Source organism: Centroberyx gerrardi, chromosome 23 (assembly GCF_048128805.1).
Source record: "Centroberyx gerrardi isolate f3 chromosome 23, fCenGer3.hap1.cur.20231027, whole genome shotgun sequence".
Classification (NCBI taxonomy): domain Eukaryota; kingdom Metazoa; phylum Chordata; class Actinopteri; order Beryciformes; family Berycidae; genus Centroberyx; species Centroberyx gerrardi.
Window position 1 is genome coordinate 7,401,047 of NC_136019.1, and position 23,003 is coordinate 7,424,049.

Below are 23,003 nucleotides of genomic sequence, written 5' to 3' on the forward strand. Positions count from 1 at the left end.
TATTCACAAGAAACAGCACCAGTTGCCACTTGTGATAATGTTGTAATACAAGGAATAATCATATTTGTGAGAGTCCATTTTCAGCTGCTACTAAGCATAATCTGTGAAGCTAATTTTCAGGTTGGTGGTTGCAATATGAATCAGCTGTTTGTTTTCTCTGTCGGCACAAAAGACAACAGGTGTAAATGTGTTGTTTCTTTCCCTTCTGCCTCCTCCTTCCCCTCATGTCTCCCACTGCTTGACCCAGATTCCACAGTTTGGCCGTGGAGGAGCAATGTGATCCCACTGGTGACCCTCTAGGCATTTAATACTGATCCTGCCTGTGCCCCAGAATGCAATGGAAATGGCCGCCAAGGCCTCGAGATGTCTTGGTTAACGGCCTCAAACGGGCAGAGATCTGCTTCCAAGTCTTGATCATTTCCTCATTTATGGTTAAGGGAGGGTAGAAACCTTTACTAGTATAAATTTTAAAACTGTAGAACATGATCACCACAGCAACAGACTGCAGAGAGCCATTTAAAAACATTGCATCATCGCAGAATAAAATATAAGGATAAATTGCAATTAGGATAATTTGTAAACATTTGTGACTGTATGAATATAATAAAATGGGAGAAAGAGAAAATCTAAAACTGCTGTATTTCCTGTAAAATAAATTATTTTTATGGTTAATTAAGGTGCAACATTGTCTACCAAGTTGAGAAGAGTCAGTAAATGATTACATCTGGAAATTTCCTTTTTCCACTGACAGGCAATATCTCAAAGGAAGGTAAATAATTTGGTAAAGAGGAGAAATCTTCAAAGAAAATAGCTCAAACAAAAGCATCAAATGGACAATATCAACACACAGTTAGTGGGCTGACTCCCAAAACAGTTCATAATAATTAGATGACTTAGTGATATGATCTGTATGAGTTTTGGAGTATATATAGCGACTTGTTTGGTTGTGTGAGGATTCATAAGTGCTTGTGTCATTCACGAGCATTCACATGCAAGAGGAGGGAAGGGGGAGAGGATCAAGCAGATGACACAGCTGCTGTTTGCAGAAGGGGAGAGAGCTGCTTGCAACAATAACGCCAATATCCAAACAATGGATTACTATTGGACATAAATGAGCTGAACTTCATTTTCCCTGTGCATTTATCCACATAAACTGTGCAAAAAGTAAGTGATCTAGTCTTTTAGCATTCCGGAGGTGGTAAATACTTGCGAGTGTTTGGATTAAGGGGATTAAAGTTTTGTTTTTTTTGAAACCTTCTAAGATCTTCTGGTTATAGTGGACATTATGGCACTAGCTAATCCATACCACCAAAAGAAGTGGGCGGAATGGAAGAGAGAAATGAAGGAGAATTGCAGGAGGAGGTGGAGAGAGAGGTTGAGTCGTTCAGCAGGTTGGGCGGAATTGCAGGTGACTCAGGGAAAGGAAAAGGAGGAAGATGATAGGGAGGAGGCGAAAGATGAGGATGGGAGGAAAAGGAGGAGGAGAAGGAAGATAACAGGGAGGAAGAGGGGGAGGAAGAGAAGGAAGACGAGAGAGCAGGAGAAGGAGGTAGAGGAAGAGGAGGAGGAAGAGGTGGAGGAAAAGGAACCAGAGGAAGAGGAGGAGGGGAAGGAAGAGAAGGAAAAGGAGGAAAAGGAGATGGAGGGGGAAGAGGTAGAGGAGGTAGAAGAGGAGAAGGTGGGAGAGGCGAAGAAACAGGAGAAAAAGGAGGAGAAGGAGGTAGAGGAGGTGGTGGACGAAGAAGTGGAGGAGAAGGAAGCAGAGGAAGAGGAGGAGGAAAAGGAACAGGAGAAAAAGGAGGAAAAGGAGGTGGAGGGGAAAGAGGAGGCAGAGGAGAAGAAAGACAGAGAGGTGAAGGAAGAGGAGAATAAGGAGGGGAAGGAGGTAGAGGAAGACGAGGGGAAGGCAGAGGAGAAAAAGGAGGAAGAGGGGGAGGTGAAGGAAGATGAGAGAGAGGAGGAGAAGGAGGTAGAGGAGGAGGAGCACAAAGAGGTGGAGGAGAAGGAAGTAGAGCAAGAGGGGAAGGCAGAGGAGAAAAAGGAAGAAAAGGAGGTAGAGGGGGAGGTGGAGAGGGAAGATGAAGAGGAGGTGGAGGTCAAGGGAGATGAGAAAGAGGAGGAGAACGAGGTAGAGGAGGAGGTGGAGGGGGAAGAGGTGGAGGAGAAGGACGTAGAGGAAGAGGAGGAGGGGAAGGCAGAGGAGAAAAAGGAGGAAAATGAGGTGGAGGAGGAGGAAGAGGGGGAGGTGAAGGAAGTAGAGGAGGATGAAAAAGTGGAGGAGGAAGAGGAGGAAGAAGAAGGGGTAGAGGAAGATGAGGAGGAGGAGGAGCAATGGGTATGGGAGCAAAATGGAGATAATCAGCTGGGAGAGCAGTATAGACAACAGAGGTATGAGAGAAGAAGTGAGGATGAGAAGGAAAGCTCAGGGCGACAAGATGAAAAACTTGAGGAAGAAGAAAACTTTTCAGATTCAGTGGAATCTGATGATGCGGATTCTGACTTGGAAGGATTTGAGAATGAACAAGGGCAAAGAGATGTCAATGAATGTTACGGTTTTGAAGGAATACAGAAGGAAGAGATAAATGCCGGGAAACAAAATGAAGACCCTGGGGAACTGGAAAATCCTGATGAACAACCTTGGAGAAATGAAAATAGCATCCCAGGGGCTCAGACAACTCATACGGAAAGAAAAACAGAGGAAGAGGGAAAGAGGAAAGAAGAAGAAGAACAAGTGAAGTTGGCAGATGATGATGAAACAGTTGCAGAATCTCAGAGTGATGAAAACGTCCCAGGCACTCTGACAACTCACGAGGAGGAGTTTCAAGACGGCTGGGAAAAGCTCCAAGAGGAGCAGGAAGAGTCGGCAGATGAGGAGGAAACAGAATATTCAATAGAGGAGGATGAGGAAAGTGATGAAGAGGATGTGGTTAAGGTTTACAGCAAAGACAGTTATCCCGCTGACATATTCCACACCTTGAAAGAGTTCAGGGATTCGTCTCTCCTCACCGACCTGACTCTGAGCACTGAGGATGGGAGGAGCTTCGACGTACACTCCCCTGTCCTGGCTGCTGTCAGCTCCCTCATCCGGGTGAGACTGAGGGGGGAAAGTAGAGAAAGAAAAGATGATGAAATGGACATGGAAGTCCATAGGTGGTCCATGTTTCTGGGTCCTGGGGTGGATCATGTGGGGCTCCAAGCGGTTCTGGAGTTTGCCTACACTGGAGCCACATTAGCTCTGAACAGAGACACCGTGGCCCAGATAAAGGCTGCAGCTCAAACACTGGGGGTCCACAGAGTTCTCGGTCTCTGCATCAAAGAAGAGGAAAAGCCCATGAAAAATGGAGAGCAGAAAAAAGAAGAGAGGATCTCTGCTGCAGAACAGATGAAGATCAGTCTTCAGTCCATCAGACAGCTGTGGATAGAACGAGTGGGCTGTGATGTCATTCTGGAGGCTCTTGAGGCATCGCTTTATGGTGAGCAGGTTATTATATGTCCCTGAGCAAGAGTTTTATGTAAAAATACACCCATCTTATCAGCCTAAAAAGTACAGGAGAAATAATGAAGAATGTCCCATCACCTCTAATTGATACCCTGTAGTATTCAGTCAGGTCTGGACACAAACTGAAATGTAATAGCAAAAAACCAAAACTGTCTTTCTGTCACTCTGTCCAGAGAAAGCTGGACTGACCAACATTAGATATTCTGCATCTCTTATTTATTTATTTTACCTTTATTTTACCAGGCTCTTGGTAAAAAGAGCCATGGTAAAAAGCATCACAGACCGGTCGGGTTGGTAAACATGACCATGCTGTCTGCAGTTTCCTGATGTCATGTCACATGCCGCCATGTGGAGCCACCAACATGCAAAGTTGCCAAGTGCAGCTTTAATAGAGGACATAATGTGCCTGTCCATTATCTCCCCTACATTCTCATTTTTACCATTTCTAGTTAAAATGGTATAGTAATTAAACCAATTATTATTTTTACCTTCTGTGAAATATATGTACAAAGAGGACATGTTTTTAAAAGTCAAAGACTTGAAGAATTGAAGAAGTTACTCAAAAGAAATAGAATGTAATAAAATGTGTTTTGGGTTTGTTTTGCTTCAAAAACATAATCACCTTAATTGCAGTTTAAATACTGCAAAGTTGCCTGAAGGATTTTAACAATTGTTTAGTGAGGGGAGCCAAGTCCAATTGTGATGTGTTGACTGTAGTTAGTCCAAAACTGCAAAAAAAAAAAAAAAAGTAAAAAAGGATGTTTTTGAAAATGCAATAACTTTCAATTTAACCACTCAAACAAAATCTAATTTTAACAATGTCGGCATTAAATACATATTTCATCATATATGTATATAAGTAGAATAGTAGAATATTTGAACTCCTATAATAGGGCCTCTTTTATGTTTATTGGGATGATAGTGGGTATCTTCTTGCCTTCATCTTGCCTCCCTCCAGTCCACAGAGTCATCCTGGCTGCCAGCAGTGACTACTTCCGGGGCATGTTCACCTGTGGGATGAAGGAAACCCATCAGCCCTGTGTGACCCTCCCCTTCCTATTGGCTTCTGAGCTGGAGGCTCTGATTGGCTCCTCCTACAGCGGGGCCCTCCCCCTCAGCTGGGAGAGTGTCTTCGAGATCACCGGAACCTCCCTTCAGCTCCAGTACCAACCTGCCCTCTCCTTGTGCCTTAACTTCCTCCAACAGGAAATAAATCCCCACTCCTGTCTGGATGTGGTGTCTTTTGCGGAGGCCTACGAGATGGTACAGCTCCTCGAAGTGGCTGATGATTTTGTCATGCGGCAATTCCCAAAGGTGGCGCGCACCTCAAAGTTCAAGGACCTGCCAGCCAAACAGCTCCTAAAGTACCTGAACAGTCTGTCGCTCTGTGTTCCATCTGAGCTTGTTGTATTCAAGGCGGTGGTGGCCTGGATCCAAGCCAAGCCCAAGAAAAGGCTGAGGCTTGCTAGGGAACTGATGAAAACCGTTCACTTCTCCCTGATGACTTTCAAGGAATTCAAAGAGGTTCAGTCGATGAACATGTGGTCGCATCACAGCCTGGCAGAGCTCTACAAGACAGTTTTCGAGGACTTCTGCTCCAATGACACTGCACCCCAGAGTCAATGCCGGATCTACCTGCCAAAAGAGAGCCTTGTCTTGGTTGGAGGGGACCAGATCTCTCAAGACTTCAGTAGCCGCAACATCAGCAGGGAACTGTGGTTTGGGAATTCCTTGAGAAACCATACAGGGATCGTGAAGGCCATGGAGTGGAGGAGGTTGGGAGAGATGCCGGAGCCACCGAGGTTTAGTCATGAGGTGGCTGTGCTCAAAGGACAATTGTATGTGATTGGAGGAAAAAAGTATTACGGCATCAATGACATCTTGAATTCTGCGTACAGGTGAGAGAGGGTGATTTAGGATCCCGTTTAAAAACATTTAGTTTTAAATACCTGTTTTTATCATTGTTTCTTTCTTATTTTTACTGCATCCGTAGGTTTGACCCCCTTCAAAACAGCTGGGAGAGACTGGCTGACATGCAGGAACAAAGATGCTCTTTCTCCATGGTTGTGCTGGAAGGAAAGCTGTGTGCCATTGGCGGGGTGTCTAACCCTGACTGTACACACAGTGTGGAACGTTACTGCCCCACTGCAAACTCTTGGAGGTAAGATGGAGATGACATTGACTTTTCACAGTAAAGAGAAAGTGTAGTTCACAAATCATATAGCAAGTCCATTGGAGAATTGGCTGTACACGTAAATAATTATGAAGTATGTAGGCAAATTCCAGGCTAGAAAAAGAGCGATACCTGAAAAGGTTGTTTTGGTGTGGGTGTACATCCGTTCAGTAACATTAAAAGTTGAAGTGAATTGTCTGATAAGGTAAATTAAAGAATTTCATACTACGTGAGTGCAAACATTTTTCTATAGTTGATGTTTTTGAGTCGGCACCCGATGAAGTTTAAGTCGAGCACGCCTATTCTCTCTGTCACATACAAGTACTAGCCACTACTAACTACAACTAGCAGGCTCATGTCACTAAATTCATGCTCTCTTTCAGCTTTACCCGGCCCTTGGACATGCCCCTGAGTGGGCACGTAGCCAAAGTTTTACAAGGGCAGATCTTTGTCTCAGGAGGGCTGAACAATGGCTACCAGTGTCTGGCATCCATGTTTCTGTACCACCCAGAGAAAGGAAACACCTATCTGGCGGACATGACTAAAGCTCGGGCTCATCACTGTATGGAGACCCTGGGCGGGTATCTTTATGTAGCAGGTGGAGTAACCACAGATGACAACATGGCTGTCGTTGACCAGCTGGCTTGTGAGGTGTACAATCCAGTGGCTGACTCCTGGACCGCCTTCGCATCTCTGCCAGTGCCCCATGTAGGAGCAGGATCGGCAGTTTTGGAGGGGAAGTTTTACGTGCTTGGAGGGTACAGCCAGGAAGACTACAGTGATACTAAGCAAGTCCATCGTTACGATCCCACCACACTGCGATGGGAGAACATGGGCAGGATGCCTGGGCCTAACAATGACCTACGAGCCTCTCTGTTGTGTTTGCCACCACATTTGCGATTGTAAGACATATGGTCGGATATGTCAGTGCTGGTACATCAAGTGAACTTATTTGCATTATTTGTAAATGTTTAAAATATAGTTTGATATAAAATTTGATGATGCTGAATTTCATGTAATGTGTTTTATCATTTAGAAAAGCATTCTCAAGAGGTTTGTTTACAATCTTAGCAGCATCTTGATATCTTAAGATTAATTCTGTCTTACATATAAATTCAATATTAGGCATGACAAGCAATAGTAGTGGTAGTGTATTTTGGTATTTTTTTTATTCTCATAAAATGGTGCCATCCAATGAAATGCAAAACACAAACATTCAAAGTGTGCCATAATAAAGTGGCTCAAGTTACAATTAATGTACAACAGTGACAGTGTGCTATAATGTAAAGAAACCATATTCTCACAGAGTGTCAGGCAAGCAACCAGGACCCAAGAGCAGAAGCGGAGACAGGTAGTAGGAGTGAACAATGCTGATTTATTCCAGCAAGCAGGCAAGCAGGCAGACAGGTACAGGATACAGAGAGGCAGATAAACTTACTATACTGGCAACAACAGATAACAGCTAAGTACACGAGACAGACTCGAATTGCAAGCACTGAGTAACTGGGGGTATATACGGTATGTAGGGGAGTGATGAGGATCAGGTGTGTAGACTGATGAGAAGAATGGAATCAGGTGTGCAGGTGGAGATCAGGCTGGTAGTTGGAAGTCCAGTTTGGCGCTCTGGTGGATGGAACTGGAGTTGTGACACAGAGATCATATTGTTGCATGAGTGTCTATCCTCAAGATACTATCTAAAATGCATAAATAGAATGCGTCTCACCATCTACATAGGGAAAAGGAGGAAGCCACTGAAGGTTGTATGTCCATTCAGGTTATCAAAAACTCTGGCGTTCTCCCACAATTCCATGTACACTTCATCGCCATCAGCCAGTTGTAGAACAACGGCGTTGCTGCTGCTGTCGGAGCCATCGGCTGAACGGTCTTCATAAGTTGAAACTTGACGGATGCCATTCTTCATTAAAATGGCCCCCATGAGGTGAGTGTTGTAGCCATAGGTGCTGAAGCTGAAGTAGTAGAGGCCATTCACCGGCGCCGTGAAGATACCTGCAACAGAGCAAAGACAAACAGATGTCAGAAGTGCTACCCAAATTACATGCAGATTGGGGTTTTAGTTATGCAATAATTTCTCGGAGGCAGAGCTGCTCTGGAGGCAGAAATATTGTCATTGGTTGAGTTAAAAGCTAAATGGGTGGAGCCATATACTTTGAAATAATTTACTGTTATTGTCTAAACCTCCTAGTTACTCTTTCTATTTCCCTTTGTGGCAAACCCCACCCATCTGGTTAAAACAAATGCTAAGAATTATCTACAAGCACTATTTGACTGAGGTGAGGCACACACACACACACTCACCTACACACACACACACACACACGCACATACGCACACACACACACATAAGACTGTACCTGTGTTTTGGTCGTAACCGTTGCCAGTGTTGGAGAAGACCTGTTTGAAAACCAGGGTTTTGTCTGTGCAGGGTCCTTTGTAAACCTCACCAGAATTTGCCAAGGAGGTGGAGAATGCTACCTGAGGATCAGCTGTGAACAGAACAAGGAGATACTTGAAGTGTTTACGGGAAACATAGCAGTCCATGGAAGACGGGTTATAGTGAGTCTGCAATCCCCCAAAACAACCATTCAAGCGGTTATACCCTGGAAAAGCCCCCAAATTTCACAATTCTTTGCAGTTTTACCATAATAAACAGTTTCATCCTCCATCAACAGCTCACTGCTGCTTTTGACTAGCAGAATGTTCACACTCATAGTGTCCAGATAAAAAAAAAAAATAAATAAAAAAAATGCCATAATTTGCCTTGTAAGTTTTCAGAGAGGCCTTTTCAAAATCAATCATTACAGAAAATCATAATTACAGAAAATAGTAACTACAGAAAAAATGTGGTGCAGTCCTAGAGAAAACAGCGTAACACGTCAGCTAATTATCTTTTGGTGCAAAATAGTGCACATTGAACTTAAATACAATATGTGTGATTATCTTACCTTTACCACCACTCTGTTTCAGCTTCTTGATCTCCTCCTCCGTGGCATTCAGTCTCATTTGCATGTCTGTAAAAGTAAAAAAAAAGTTCATATTAATGACAATGTATGAAGACAATAGAGCGAATGGATTATACTTTACATAATTACTCATATTGTTTAGTCAGCAAGTCTCCTGTAAACAGTGATAATGCCTTCAGACAGCATCTGTTCTCGTACCTTTATTCTCTTTCTTCAGTCTGTCCGTTTCAGCTCTCTGCTCCGTCAGCTCGTCGATCGTTGCATTGAGCCTGGCCTCCAGAGCTTCGAGATCACTCTGCAGTTTCTCTGTCTCATTCAGTTTTGCCTCCAAGTGCTTCATCGACTCCACTTTCGCCATCAACTCTCTCAGCCTCGCACCAATGTCCATATCACCTCTCTGTCCAAGCGTTGACTCCACAGACAGGCATCCCAGCAGGGTCAGTAGAACAAAAGCCCTGAATTCCATTTGATCGGCTTAAACTTCGTGGTCTCTTCGCTGTTTTCCTTGCTGTCTTCCTGATTGTGGAAGGCTGTGTTTTCTTAATGGGTACCTGGGCTATTTATCTGTTCTCTTCACTGGGAAGGAGGGTCCTATCAGTCGTCAGTGACTAAGCAGTGATGAGGTTTAGGCCCTCAGGGACCCCAGATCAAGTCGTGTCCAGACAGGTGACTGCTGGGAAGTTTTTGTGAGTGTCTGCCAGTAAAACATGCCCATTCATGAGTGATTTGTAATGGAAAGAGAAATGCACGGCAATGGCAGTGGTATACATTTTCAAAATGTAAACATGACCAATAAGAAGTCGGTGGCATATGCTTTCATGCTGCTGAATATATGAGGAGTTTCAGGAGATATATAAAGAAAAACTGATGCCTATTCTGACTAAATGTTGTTGTTGTTATGACTTGTGCTTACACAATGACAATGATTTTAGGAATATAGTTTTTTGTGTTTTTGATATATTGATTGATTAATTTCAAAAGGTTTTTCAAAAATGTATATGTATCATTTTCGAAGAAATCCCTGCATTTGTCAATCATATATAATGCATGAAATGGCAAAAAACTAAAGTTGATAAAGAAGGTTAACATCTGACATTTCTGATTGAGTTGTTCCCTGCTTATGATTTACAGTGTCAAGTCATAATGCATCATGATGATCAAAATTAAATGTTTCATTTAATGGTGCACATATAGTTGTGTCACAGACATGAGTTGCCACAAAAGGAATTGAAAAGCGTAAATATTTCACCATCAATCTACTCAACATGTCATGTTAAAAGAATGACACACAGTGGTGACCTTTCAGAGATTTACACATACGCTGTAGTAAAAACAGGCAACTTCAACTTCAGAAATGTAATTTACCTGACATTTTGAAGGTAGCTCAAGTTACACAAAATAGTTAGTCAACATTAGGTGACATCAGTTGACCTAATGCTGTTCTCTTGTCATATACACTTACTGACATACACAAAGGCCAGATAATGTGGAGTTTAGTGTGGAATGTGGAGATAAAGCAGTTTGTTTAGATTTACTATTTAGTATAAGAAGCTGCAGTCTACACTATTAAAGCATGTTGGGCCAGCACCTACACTGAGTGAAAAACACCAAAGCTCAGATCGCTTATCACCAAAGGTGTCGCCAAAATCAAGAAAAACAAGAATCTTGTGGATTATCATTTTACATGTTTTGCGTAACTGTCCCCAGAAAACCTCAAACAACAGACTCCTTTCAAATGTTTGTGAGAACTTTCTCAAAACTGATTAGTTTCTGTATCTAATGGCCCATGATGTTTATCTTCATTGGACTGTAAGGAAGCTGAGATGGCCACATTTGGACACTGCACCCAAAAAAAAGTCATTGCAAGCCTATAAGATGCATGACAACAGAATGGGACACTTTATTTGTCATCCTCACCTGTCAATCCCTTGTCACATGCACGCTCTAACACCTCCATATGTGTGTTGAGAGAGCAAATAATCACATCATTCACACACTGACTTAAATTACTGCTTGCTGCAGTGCCACTAGTCTTTCAGTGATAGGCAGGACATACACCAAAATAAATGTGACTGGCAACAACCAACTTTTCCTTGCCAACAATCTGGCCAATGCTGTCCGTATTGGTCAATTTGTCTCTGTTGCTAGAAAATGAATAGACTACTGGCAACTGCTTTGTCAATTTGCTTATGGTATAGAGACTTGGCAAGCACTGATATGAGATGCTCCAGTCGTCACCAAACCTCAAAGTAACCTCTTATCTGTAGAACCAAACACACATTTACAATACAAATTTACATAAAAAAAATATATGTATCTCGACAGGATTTTCTCTAGTCCTTTTCATACAGTTGAATCAGGAGAGGATGTTATGAGGATGCCTTTGTTTAAAGGGCTGTAGCCAATCTGTAGGGGTTGTCTTTGTAAAACAGCAAAGGAGACAATGCCCAGTCCCAGTCAGAAATGTATGACAGAAATGTATGACAATGAAAAAACCTTGTGATGCCTTGTAATGAAATGTATTGTGTGCTCTATTGTACTGCTGCATATGTAGATCATTAATAGTCAAGCATGCCGGTCTGAAGCAGTGTGCGGTGTGTGTGTTCCAGCTTAGACCTAACAAGCGTGCTGCGCCTCACAGGCCATCCACAACCTATGATATGTATACATAAAGCAATATTTATTATTATTGTGGAAAAAGCTGCGTTTTGTGATGCCTCACCACTCCTCATGGATTAACAAGCTAAAGCATGCACCATGGACTTTGAATCCGACTCAGCTTTATTTATATAGCACTTTTCGAAACACAGTTAGAAAGTGCTTTACAGTCAAAATAAAAGAAAGTCCAAAGACAATAATAAGAGAAAAGGTAAAATAACAACAATATGGAACAATAAAAGGCAGAAACAGAATAAAAGCAACATAAAAGAGGCAAAAACAGTACACAAAACATGAAACAAGGCAAAACAGTATAAAAGCAAAAAAAAAAAAGTAAAAAAAGAGTATCCTTATCAGACTTAAAAACAGGAGAATAAAATGGTGACATAAAAGCAGAACAGACTAAGAATGTAATCTCTGTCTTCCAGTGAAAAATGAGGACCATTACTATCCTTAGAGGGGCTCAGGTGAGCACTGACACACACACACACACACACACACACACACACACACACAGTCTCTCTCATGCACCTACAGTATGTACACATGCATATACACTCCCTCACTCTCTCCCTTGCTCATTCACTCACTCATTTAAGTTGGATTCATGCCAAATGAGAATGCAAAACATGCAATATGTATGCAACAAATGTCAATATCTTGAAGCGGGTGAAGAAACAAGCAGAATTGCACTGAAACAAGTTAAATTATCTCATCCTATTGGCAGGTATTTTCACATGCTTGAAGAAGGATTGGATTTCACAGCTCAGTACAAAATGAAATGATCTGTTAAGATGTGCGCCCGCAATACAAAGACTGGTATATCACTGGCCTTTGTTTTGATGTCAGATGCCTGCTATGATCTAAAAGGGATGCAATTCAAATTTGTACACAAAAACAGAGCCACTGTACCATTTGCATGGCAGTGTGGTTCAGACAAAAGAGAGAGATGGGAGAGATTAGAGGACATGCATCTCTTTGTTTTAGCTGTCACACAAATGCAGGCAGAGTAGCTATTTTCAGATGTACTAGATGTTTGCAAACCACAATGCACGCAAGTTTGACTTGTGTAATGTTTTCATCATATACCAAGTTAAAAAGGCATTTATTCACCAGTTTCATGCATTCTTAGGACATAACGAAGCAGGCATTCTACTATGTGTAAATGTGGTGTTGTTCCAAGAGCCTCCCAGTGCCGCAGAGCGACTGCCCCAGTGCTCTGTACATGGCCTGGCTGGAAACCCTGACCTGTGGCCTCCACTGCCCCACAGTGCTGATACGAGGAAACCAGCAGAATGTCCTCACCTTCTACTGCCAGTGAACCCGGTTTTATAACAACGCAGGGATGCACAAGTGATCAGCGAATACCATCTTCTGTCGTCTTTGGAATATCCAGAGAATTGGCCTAAACCACAGTTACAGTCACACAGGGATTCACAACACCGACATTATAAAACGATAAATGAAAACGACACCACCCCAACCTTAGATCTTCATTGAGAACAAAGAAAAACTCCCATGAAAACCTCACTAGGAAAAAAAATGGAAGAAACAGAGAGGGATCCCCCTTCCAGGACGGTCAGGCGTGCAATCGAAGCCGAGAGTGGGCAAAAAAAAGTTTAAACGTTGAAAACAAAATGAGCATAAAGAAAATACACAGAATAAACAGGTGAAGAGTGCTTGATGTAGCTGCCTAGTGATAAAGGATAATAGTGGTGTTATGTTTATACCAGTGGTCTATGTTTTCCCCTCTCTTTTAAGGAAACATGAAGCTACTCTATGTTGTATGTTGCCATTCCTGTAAATGATATACATCTGAAAACACTATTTGAATATTAAAATACTGACATTTGCGTGGCTACCAGAGAACAGATGCTTATGTACAGTATGTAATATATTACTGAGAGGCAGCGGAGACAGAGGTAGTCGACATCAGCAGGTCTAAAGGAAGAGACATCAGAGCGAAGCAGGGATCAGATAGCAGAGGTGAGCTAACTCAATCTGTTTATTGGATCTATACGGGCTTGATTTCATGTTTGTGTGTGTGCAGACATGGGCATCAATTATATGTACTTGCGGTACTTCTATTTTATTTAATACTGTATATTTAAAATTAAAGTCATAATGTGAATTTTGTCATTTGCATTTGGCAGGTCTGAAACATTTATGAGGTAATGTATAACAAAATCCTCCCAAAGACAGAATCTTTATATATTATCCTCACATATATTACATATTTTATTGTATTTATTTTATATATAGTATATTGGCCATGAGTCAGACATTGTAACAGGCAACAAAGGCATTTCTGAATGTGAACAGCTTGTTGTGAAATATCAGTTATCAGTTATCAGTATCAGAGTCTTTCCATCTGAAATTAGACTTAAATTAGAATTAGGTCTCAAACTGTCCTCTTATTGTTTTAATCCTTGTGTATTCAATCGAATAAAGACAAACTTTGGTGATGATATTCTACATAGTTTTAAACATAGAGAAGTCCTTTTCAGGGGCAAAACTTTTATGGGTTAGGGTTAGTAATTGAGGCAATACATTAATTAAAAATCTGATTTTTATTGTGGTAATTACAGAGAGCATATAGAACATATAATTACCAGATATTGATGCAACTATGGATACAGCATGTAAATAGATTTTCTGGGATAAAAAGTCACATACTGCACTTGTATCTATATTTTAAGCATGATGGTATGTAGTTAATATCAAACTTATGAAATTCCTTCATGGTTAAAATAATTGTTCTATCAAAACTCCAGTTTTAATGCCTATTTGGATGTAATATGCACTTTGGACACCAGGGGCACTGCACTTTGAAGGCGTTTCCACAGACATAATGAAGTACTGCATAGTGCAAACACAAGAAGGTTAATGAAACTGCTCAGTTATTTTGACACATTCAGAATTATATTCTTCAGTCTTTATTCAGATGTCATTTGAAATTTCCTCTAAGCCGCCTGTCTCTGTTTGAAATGTTTTTCCATGGTAGTTTCTGCTCCATCTCCAAACTAATTACATCAACCAGCTTGTTTCCTCTTCCTTTTGTGTTGCTGAGCAGCCTATATTATTGATTATATTATTATTATATTATTGACGACTCTTCTATAGTGAAATATGTATTCTGTTTTTGGTGTGTTGTTTATTTTCTCTGAATGGCTGCTAAACAAAGATGAACTCATGGTAAAAATTAATAAACAATACTGAACAAAAGAACTAAAAAAGTTGTTCCTTTGTCATACTGGGTCTTTATATATTATGGGCCTGGTTGTTTGGCTGCTATTTTCTAACATTCATTTCATTATTGAACAGAACAGTGACCCCTGCTGTCCAAGGGCAATAATTCAACAAAATATACATTAGATGATATAGTAGATTATAACTGAAATGATAATTTTATCAGGAGGTTTTTCAGAAGGATAATGCAAATTTCTACACATTACATGCATGCAAATATCATACAAAGTTCTGAGGCAGAACAAATATGCCCACATGTGATTTTCCACTACCACAAAACATATTTATAGATGCTATAAATACATTCTATATTTAGAATGGGTCCAGTAAAATACATAGCTTGATTTTAGTCATGTATAAGTTTTTGGTGTCCAAATTCTGCTTTTTATCACAATATTTCTAGAGAAATTGCTGAAAATCTAAAATTATTGTCCCAATAAAAAGTGGCCACTCTGGATCTTAATTGAACCTTTATTAGGCCTACTTGTAAACTACGTAGAATTAGGGCCCAAACTCTACTCATATTGGTTATGTGTCCAAGGAAAATTTATTTAATTTATAATTTATTAATAATTTATTTCTCAGACATAGGTGTGACGGCCTGTGTGGTTTCAGATGGAATGAGTCAGCATGGATCAGTTTTAGTAGTGGCTGGACTCAGATTTGCATATCTCTGCCTGATTAAGCTACTGAGTCCTGGGGAGAGTGGTACAGATTGTTTTTTTTGTTTGTTTGTTTGTTTTATAACCTGGACATGTCTGGTATTGTATGTTTCCCAAAACTGAGACACGCAATTAAAATCACTCTGTTTGGTCCACTGTGTACTAAAGCTCTTATCCAGGATCTGAGACTGTCTTTATGGGATTCATCTAACAGAATGAAGATGCAGTGGAGCCTATTTCTGATCATTCTGATGGGTGAGTGGATCGTCTTGCTAGATGTGTTCTATTATTGCTTCTGTTTCAGAAAAAAGTTGTAACTGCTGTTTTTTTTTGTTTGTTTTTTACTTGAATTGAAAGTTTACATGGTAATTTGTTGTATGTGTTGAGTGAGAGTTGTATGTTCCAACAGGCTCTTGACCCTTGTTGAAAAACCTCCTGCATCATTTCAAAAATACCTGGGTCACAATCAGGGGCGGAGCAAGATATTGTTGTGATCTCTGTCTACCCAACCATGTTATAGGTCTAACCATAATAACTCAACAGCAAACTGAAATTATAGTTAAAATTCACAATTATTATGCAACAGAAACCGCAGCACTTCCCAATGAGCTGTCAGAACAACAAAATTTGGCGTAATAATTTACCAATTCACATTCACTCACAAGTCATGTAAGTGCCTCAATATCACAGCAGCAACATTGACATTTTTTTTCCTGACCTACCACACTGCACCAGCCCTACTAATTCATTTTTCTAGATTTAATCTTTGCACATTTGTCAATGACTGTGTTGATAAAGCTTATAAGAGTGAATTAGTGATGGAAAATAGTCGACAATTGCTCATAATATGTTTATTTACCTTCTGAGTAACTTTTTTTTTTTACCAATATTACTACATTCCAAGGGATTCTCTTCATTGTTGCCAACAAAATCAACACAAATTCCAATGATTATAACAATGTCAGTACAGCAACAGCAGCTCATGGCATCCCTCCTGAAAAAAATATGTTTCAACACTAAATGCAGATGTCATTGATCTATGCACTGTATGCAACTGTTTCTAATAACTTGTGCAGTGGCTGTGTGTTGCTATGCATTATGGCTTCCTGCAGTTCTTTCTCTCGTCTATAACTTTACAACTTACAACTCTAAAAATGAATTACTAAAGATCAATACAGTGTAATCTTTTTTACAAGAGTTGTGCACACACACACACACACACACACACACTCGCACACACACACACACACACACACACACACACACACACACACAAACAAACACGCTGCTGTCCGGTGAACATGTCAGGAACTAAGAACAACATGGAATCAGATTGATGGAGTCGATAGAGTCAATCAAACAAAACATCTTTAGCATCAAAACATTTGAAATTGAGAGGAAAGAAATAAAACATCGCCAAGAAAATAAAAAGATCTCACGAGCAAAACTTAAAACTTCCTGCCAGTAGGAGAAGTATCCTACGGAAGCGTAATGCATTCACTTGAGAAAAAAAAATGTGCCCTAAATTAACGAGATAATTATCTCAGAAAAACAGAGCAGATTTAAAAAAAAAAAAATGTAATGCTCTGTTTTTCTGAATTAACGAGATAATTATCTCAGAAATAGTTGCAGAATTTTCTCATCCTGTAGAGCACCATGATCCTTCAAGTGAAGTTAAAACATGAAAATCATCAAAATTGGAGTCATGAGGTTTTCATCCGCCAGCAATGATAGGCCTGTAGATTCCTACATACACACACACATAAATGTAGACAGACAGTGTGTGTGTAGACGCAAATGTAGGTTCTTGTGTTCGTGGGTGCATGTGTATTTGTGTGTGTGTGTGTGTGTGTGTATGTGCCTCCTCTTCTGTCTCCCTCTCTATTTTCCCACTGTCTAAAATAAAGCATCAAATACAAAAGACAAGTGGACTGATCACTCTACTTAATAATAAATAAATGAATAAATAAATGACCAAGCTCAAGTGACTAGACTCAAAACCCCATTGACCTTAACAGATATAGTGCAAGCAACAGGTGTGACCTGAGGACTTGTGATTCCTGTGCTATCAACTCCAACACTGTGCGATGTTTTCTCTGTTTTAGGTCAATGCTCCTCCTCCACACGTCAGCCACATGTGTATCGCTTTATTAAACAGCCTAAGACCTGGGATGAAGCCAGAAAATACTGCAGAGAGAAGTACACTGACCTGGCCACCATAGACAACATGGAGGACATGAAGAGGCTGATTGAATCTGCAGGCGGTGATCATAGTGGTGAAGCCTGGATTGGGCTGGAGAAAACAGGTGGTCGGGAGTGGCACTGGTCTCTGCCAGGGACAGAGTACAATAAACATAAGACAAATTGGGCTCGTGGTGAACCAAATGATAAAGGTGGTATTGAGAACTGTGTGTGGATGAAAGCTGATGGCAAATGGACTGATATCAGCTGTGCCGACAAAACATGGTTCATCTGCTACAATGGTAGGTGTATTTAATAGTCCCACTATGTACATTCAGCCTGTCATCCTGTCTAACAGTTGCTCTGCATGTGGATGTCATACACCTCATCTCTTCATACATTTAGTTAAAATCATATAACTGTTGAGAGTTGGCACCAAGTCATACTGGGCTTACACTACAAAAAATCTATATATCAATATATATCTATATATTAAAGTAATTTAAGTCTAAGTCATTTAAGTCTAAGTCATTTGAGTCTAAAACTCTTTTTTTTTTTTAAATGAGTGACAAAACTCTGTCATTGTGGTGAGATAATTTATCTTGTTTTTGATGCAGATTTTTCATTGAATTTGAATCGAGTGTAATTTACTTGGAGTAGAGTGATCCGCCATATTCTGCCTTGTTCCAAGATATCGACACTAAGTGTTTCTAGAAAATCCCTCAAACTGCACTGGAGACAAGTGAAATTATCTCATCCCATCTGACAGGTTGTTTCACTTGTTTTAATTAAGAAAAATAAGAAGATCATATGGCAGGTGGTTGTAAATATGGATGTTTTCGCAAAGTACATATGCAATGACACAAGGAGGTCTGTTCACTGCACAGGAACAAACAACACCGACACATTCCATTTGATCAGAGAGGAGAAGACCTGGAGACAGGCTCAGGACTACTGCAGAGAAAACCACACAGACCTGATCAGTGGGACTCAGACTTTCAACGAAGAAGTAAAACGTAAGATGAACAGTCCTGACCTATCGGCTCGCTATGTGATCGGCCTGTTCAAAGACTCCTGGAAGTGGTCGGATGGGAGTAACTCCTCATTCAGATACTGGTATCCATACGTGAATGAAAATCCTCAGGGCAACAACAGATGTGCCTGGACCTGGACCAGGCTGAATCAAGGAGGCAGATGGAATTATGACAGCTGTAATTTCAGCAAGCGCTTCTTCTGCTACGATGGTGAGTTTGATCCACAAAGAAGGTAACATGTACATCTCCATGCTTTGCCCCTATCAGAGTAGCGGGCTACTGGGAACAGTCCGAAGTCCTAGTTGAAATTATCCAAAAGATAAAGAGGAAGTCCCACACACAAAGTCTCCTCTGTGCTGATTTATTGTGTCGATGTTTCTATGTATCTACCGTACACTTCGCAAGATGTGTTTTTTTCTCACGTAACTGTAGGTTTATGTCTTATAGTCTCATATCATGTCTCATTATATCTTGTTTCTCTTGCACTCAGAAAATGCTTCGTTCATCGAGGTTTCTGGGCATTTTCTGACTATAACACATACAAGATTTAACATTAGACCAGAATAAAACATAACCATAATAGTTTGATAGATATATCAGTTTGCTGATATATTAGCAGATATGTGCCTTTTATTAAATGTCGGTTATCGTCTAGTAATGCTGTCCAATGCTGATACCTCCACCACAGCCACAAAAAAAATGTCTGTAAAACCTGCAGTGAAATTTTATTTTCCTCACACATTTATTTATGTAATTGTTCAGTTATCTGTTTTTGTGGATTAATTATTCATCTAAAGGGAGTAATGAGTCCCTCAGTGTCACCTAGCTTTGATTAGGTGGGTGGGGGTGTGGTGGGTCACCCTGCCTTAAAGAGCTGCTAACTCTAAAATAATTTCATTAGTCTGAGTTTTAGTGTCCCATGATGGTCTAAATGCTGCTTCAGAGGCTTTTCCACCCTGACAAGAATAAAATTCTGCCAGAGACATTGAATACTTGTATTTTTTTGGCATGAAAATGGTCAAATTTAAAGACATTGAATATCATCACAAAATATTGGCTGCACTTCCCAATTTTTTCCCCTTCAGATGGAATGATCCTGATCCGTGAGAACAAGACCTGGGACGAGGCCTTGGACTACTGCAGAAGGAAGCATGATGACCTGGTCTTCATCCACAATGGTGACATTCAGAAATGGGTCCAAGAGAGAGCAAAGACGGCCGACACTCCCTACGTGTGGCTGGGAATGCGCTACACCTGCACTCTGGACTTCTGGTTCTGGGTCAGTGACGAGCCGGCCTGCTACGAGAACTGGGCCTCGGGGAACGGGAACGGAGATTGTGGGACGACTGCAGCCATGGAGAAAGAAGGGGGGCATTGGGTCAGTCTGCCTGATGATGAGAAGTTCAACTTCATCTGCATCAGATAGTAAGTGTTTCAATCCAACCTAAAACTCTATAATTTCTGGACCCATTTTGTTGTTTTGTGGTGTATTTTCCTTATTCCCATGGTTAACTAGACAAACGCAGACAATGTGGCGTCACATCAAAATGTTTCCAGCACAGCTATAATGGAGTTTGATAGCAGAAAAACTTGTAGCGATCTAAAACATCAATTGTAAACGTCAGGTTATGGTGTCAGTCCCTCAGAATCAAAGAGCGAGGCCTTCTTTCTAGATTCACTGTTTGGTACCGACAGTCAACAATCACACAGGGAGAAATCCATCGTGGAAGAGGCAGAGAGACCAGTTGCTCCACAGACGGCAGCCTCAATAGACCAGAATGCAATGCAGCTACAAGACATGTTGTGTTTTGAGTGGAGGGGTGTAACTCTTGCTTTTTCTCAGTTGGAAAAACTCTCACTCTCTTGCTGTTGCTAAGATATCGCTGCTACAGCTGAATGCAACAAGTTCACACCTGTTCTCTGGGGGTTGTCGAAAGGCATTCTGGGAAATGTAGGAAATCACTAACTAAACAGGAGAAAAAGAGAATTACACTTACACTTTTTCTTCTGTCTCTCTTTCCTGATTCAGGATCATCTGAACTATTTTCCCTGTCCACCCTGCATGCCAGATCGCTACAGCCAAGAAGCAGTGATCAGCTGTTGTCCCATTCAACTCTTTAGGATTATTTCTTTTGAGGTGTGAGGTTTTTATTTGTCTTTTGGGGTTTATTTCTATCTCATTCAAAAAAATGTTTTCTCTCCTATCTGTGTTTTAGTATTTCATATGTGTGAATAAATATACCAAACCAAACTATAAGAGTATCACTGCATTATGCATAGCAATAGATGTGGAATATCTATCACTTTTTATTTTTACATTTTAGTTAAGTTCTGATGATGGTTTTAATGTAAAATCACATCAATCAAATGAATCAATCAAATGTTTGAATTTCTATGTAACCAGGAAATTGATTTCTCTGGTGCTGATTAAACAATTAAACCATAGTGGTCCTGTCTTACTTTTTCTCTGGCTTGACTACACATTTTCTTGTGTTAAACATCTTGTGTTAAACATTTACATAACTGGTGTCTAATTACAGAGTGGAAATAGTAGACTGCCATGTGTGAGATAAGGAGTCTTTAAAAAGCAACAGAGTAGAATTTAGCAGAGAAACATATTTAACAATCCCAGAAAACAGGTTTAGCGATTATATTCTGTGTGGATCTAAATAAATGCTATTAATTAATTCTAAAAAAAATAAAAATTAACTCTTGAGATTTTAGTCATTTTTATACAAACAGGAACTGTATATGGGAGAAGAGGTTAAGTTGAGCCTATAGATTAGATGACCCATCTGCTGCCCTTCTACAAAACCATACACAAGATTAATCATGTGATCACAGATTTACATCATTCATTTCCCTCAATCTGGGATGGAGGAAAAAGAAAGCCAGGTCAAAATATATATATGTCAAGTAGTTTATTCAAGGTAAAGATGCCATGATTTCTAAATGTTAGTAGGTCTAGATTCACTTAAGGCCACTGCCATATTTCTTTTCACTTTGTTGCAAGAAAAATGCGATTTTAAGACTCAATACTAGGTTAAATGGCTTGTTAAGATGGACGGTTTTTGTTGTTGTTTACTCTATCTACAAGCACAATTTGACTGAGATGAGGCACGCACGCACGTCCTAATCGCAATCGTTGCCAGTGTTGGAGAAGACCTGTTTGAAAACCAGGGTTTTGTCTGTGCAGGGTCCTTTGTAAACCTCACCAGAATTTGCCAAGGAGGTGGAGAATGCTACCTGAGGATCAGCTGTGAACAGAACAAGGAGATATTTGAAGTGTTTACGGGAAACATAGCAGTCCATGGAAGACGGGTTATAGTGAGTCTGCAATTGCCCCTTTAAAAAAACCAACTCAAAACAACTATTCAAGGGGTTGCTATTATACCCTAGAAAAGCCCTTACACTTTTTGAAAAAAAACAAAACAAACAAAACAACAAATTTCACAATTCTTTGCTTTGTTTTACTATAATGAACAGTTTCATCCTCCTCCAACAGTGCTGCCTTTGACTAGCAGAATATTCACACTCATAGTGTCAAATAACAAAAAAAAAGCCATCATTTGCCTTGTAACTTTTCAGAGACGTCATTACAGAATCATCATTACAGAAAATCATAATTACAGAAAATAGTAACAACAGAAAAAATGTGGATAAGTCCGAGAGAAAACAATGTAACACGTCAGCTACTTATCTTTTGGTGCAAAATAGTGCACATTGAACTTTCTGGTTCAAGGTTAAAGACACGGCGTGTCAGTTAAAACACGGACATGAGGATTATCTCTGGCCAATTTAATTCCAGGATGCACAGGAGCAAGGGCGTAACTTTGGTTTGAACATTGTGGGGGTTGAGATGCATAGACCCACGAGAACACCAACCCGTAGGGGGGTCCGAGGGCATGCCACCCGGGAGATTTTTTTTAAAGAACAGCTGATATACATGATATATGATAGCATACTGCGTTTAGAATAATAACCTTTGTGATTCATGTGTTAACCATTCGCACTGATATGTAACAAAATGATATTTATTCGGTTACACCACTGTAAAACAAGTTTTCCTCAAAATCACCATTAAGATTATATGTTGTCATGTCAGCAAATGGTCGAAATAAAGTCACGTTGTGACTCGACGTCTATTAGACTTGTTGGCCTCGACGCAGGTTGAGAAAATGTTTGCTGAGGTGCGAAGCGGCGAGATTTGAATCTCCGCACTTGCTAAGCCTTGGCTTGCTGGTCTTGAAGTTTCGTATTGGCGTCCTTAGCGTGGCGCATAGCCGTGGTGTGGAGCTCTTGGTTTCCTAAGTTTGTATCGCCGTTGTGGCCTCCGGCATGAAGCTCAGGGCGTGAAGCTGGAGAGAAACAAAGAAGTCAGAGTTTTATAGTTTTTCTGAATTCCAAAGCGGCTTTTGCAGTGTAAAAAAAATAGTTTGCACGGTTTTGGATATTCCGCCCCAATTCCTTTGTTCAGGGGACGGAATCCGCCCAGGATAAGAAAGACGCATATGGGGGAGATGGTACGCCTATCTCCATTTTACTTTGGTTACTATGTAAAGATAA

General features: G+C 40.5%; 2 protein-coding genes and 1 long non-coding RNA gene across 3 annotated transcripts; 2 read left to right on the plus strand and 1 right to left on the minus strand.

Annotated features, from left to right (window-relative positions):
* The first annotated feature begins 3,367 nt into the window (after positions 1–3,367).
* Positions 3,368–6,681, plus strand: LOC139920854 (kelch-like protein 33). Its single transcript, XM_071910942.2, has 4 exons — positions 3,368–3,473; positions 4,458–5,397; positions 5,493–5,660; positions 6,056–6,681. The coding sequence occupies exons 1-4, from the start codon at positions 3,383–3,385 to the stop codon at positions 6,576–6,578; spliced, it is 1,722 nt and encodes a 573-aa protein (XP_071767043.2). The 5' UTR covers positions 3,368–3,382; the 3' UTR covers positions 6,579–6,681.
* A 645-nt stretch (positions 6,682–7,326) lies between these two features.
* On the minus strand, positions 7,327–9,169 carry LOC139920863 (cerebellin-1-like). The gene is made up of 4 exons (XM_071910949.2): positions 8,852–9,169; positions 8,636–8,701; positions 8,045–8,176; positions 7,327–7,679 (listed from the first exon to the last, which is right to left on the minus strand). Exons 1-4 carry the CDS (start codon positions 9,117–9,119, stop codon positions 7,399–7,401), a joined length of 747 nt encoding a protein of 248 aa, XP_071767050.2. The 5' UTR covers positions 9,120–9,169; the 3' UTR covers positions 7,327–7,398.
* Positions 9,170–13,223: 4,054 nt separating this feature from the next.
* LOC139920861 (uncharacterized) lies at positions 13,224–16,170 on the plus strand. Its single transcript, XR_011785069.2, has 3 exons — positions 13,224–13,297; positions 15,391–15,477; positions 16,127–16,170. It is a non-coding gene; the product is annotated as an uncharacterized LOC139920861 (long non-coding RNA).
* Positions 16,171–23,003: the final 6,833 nt, after the last annotated feature.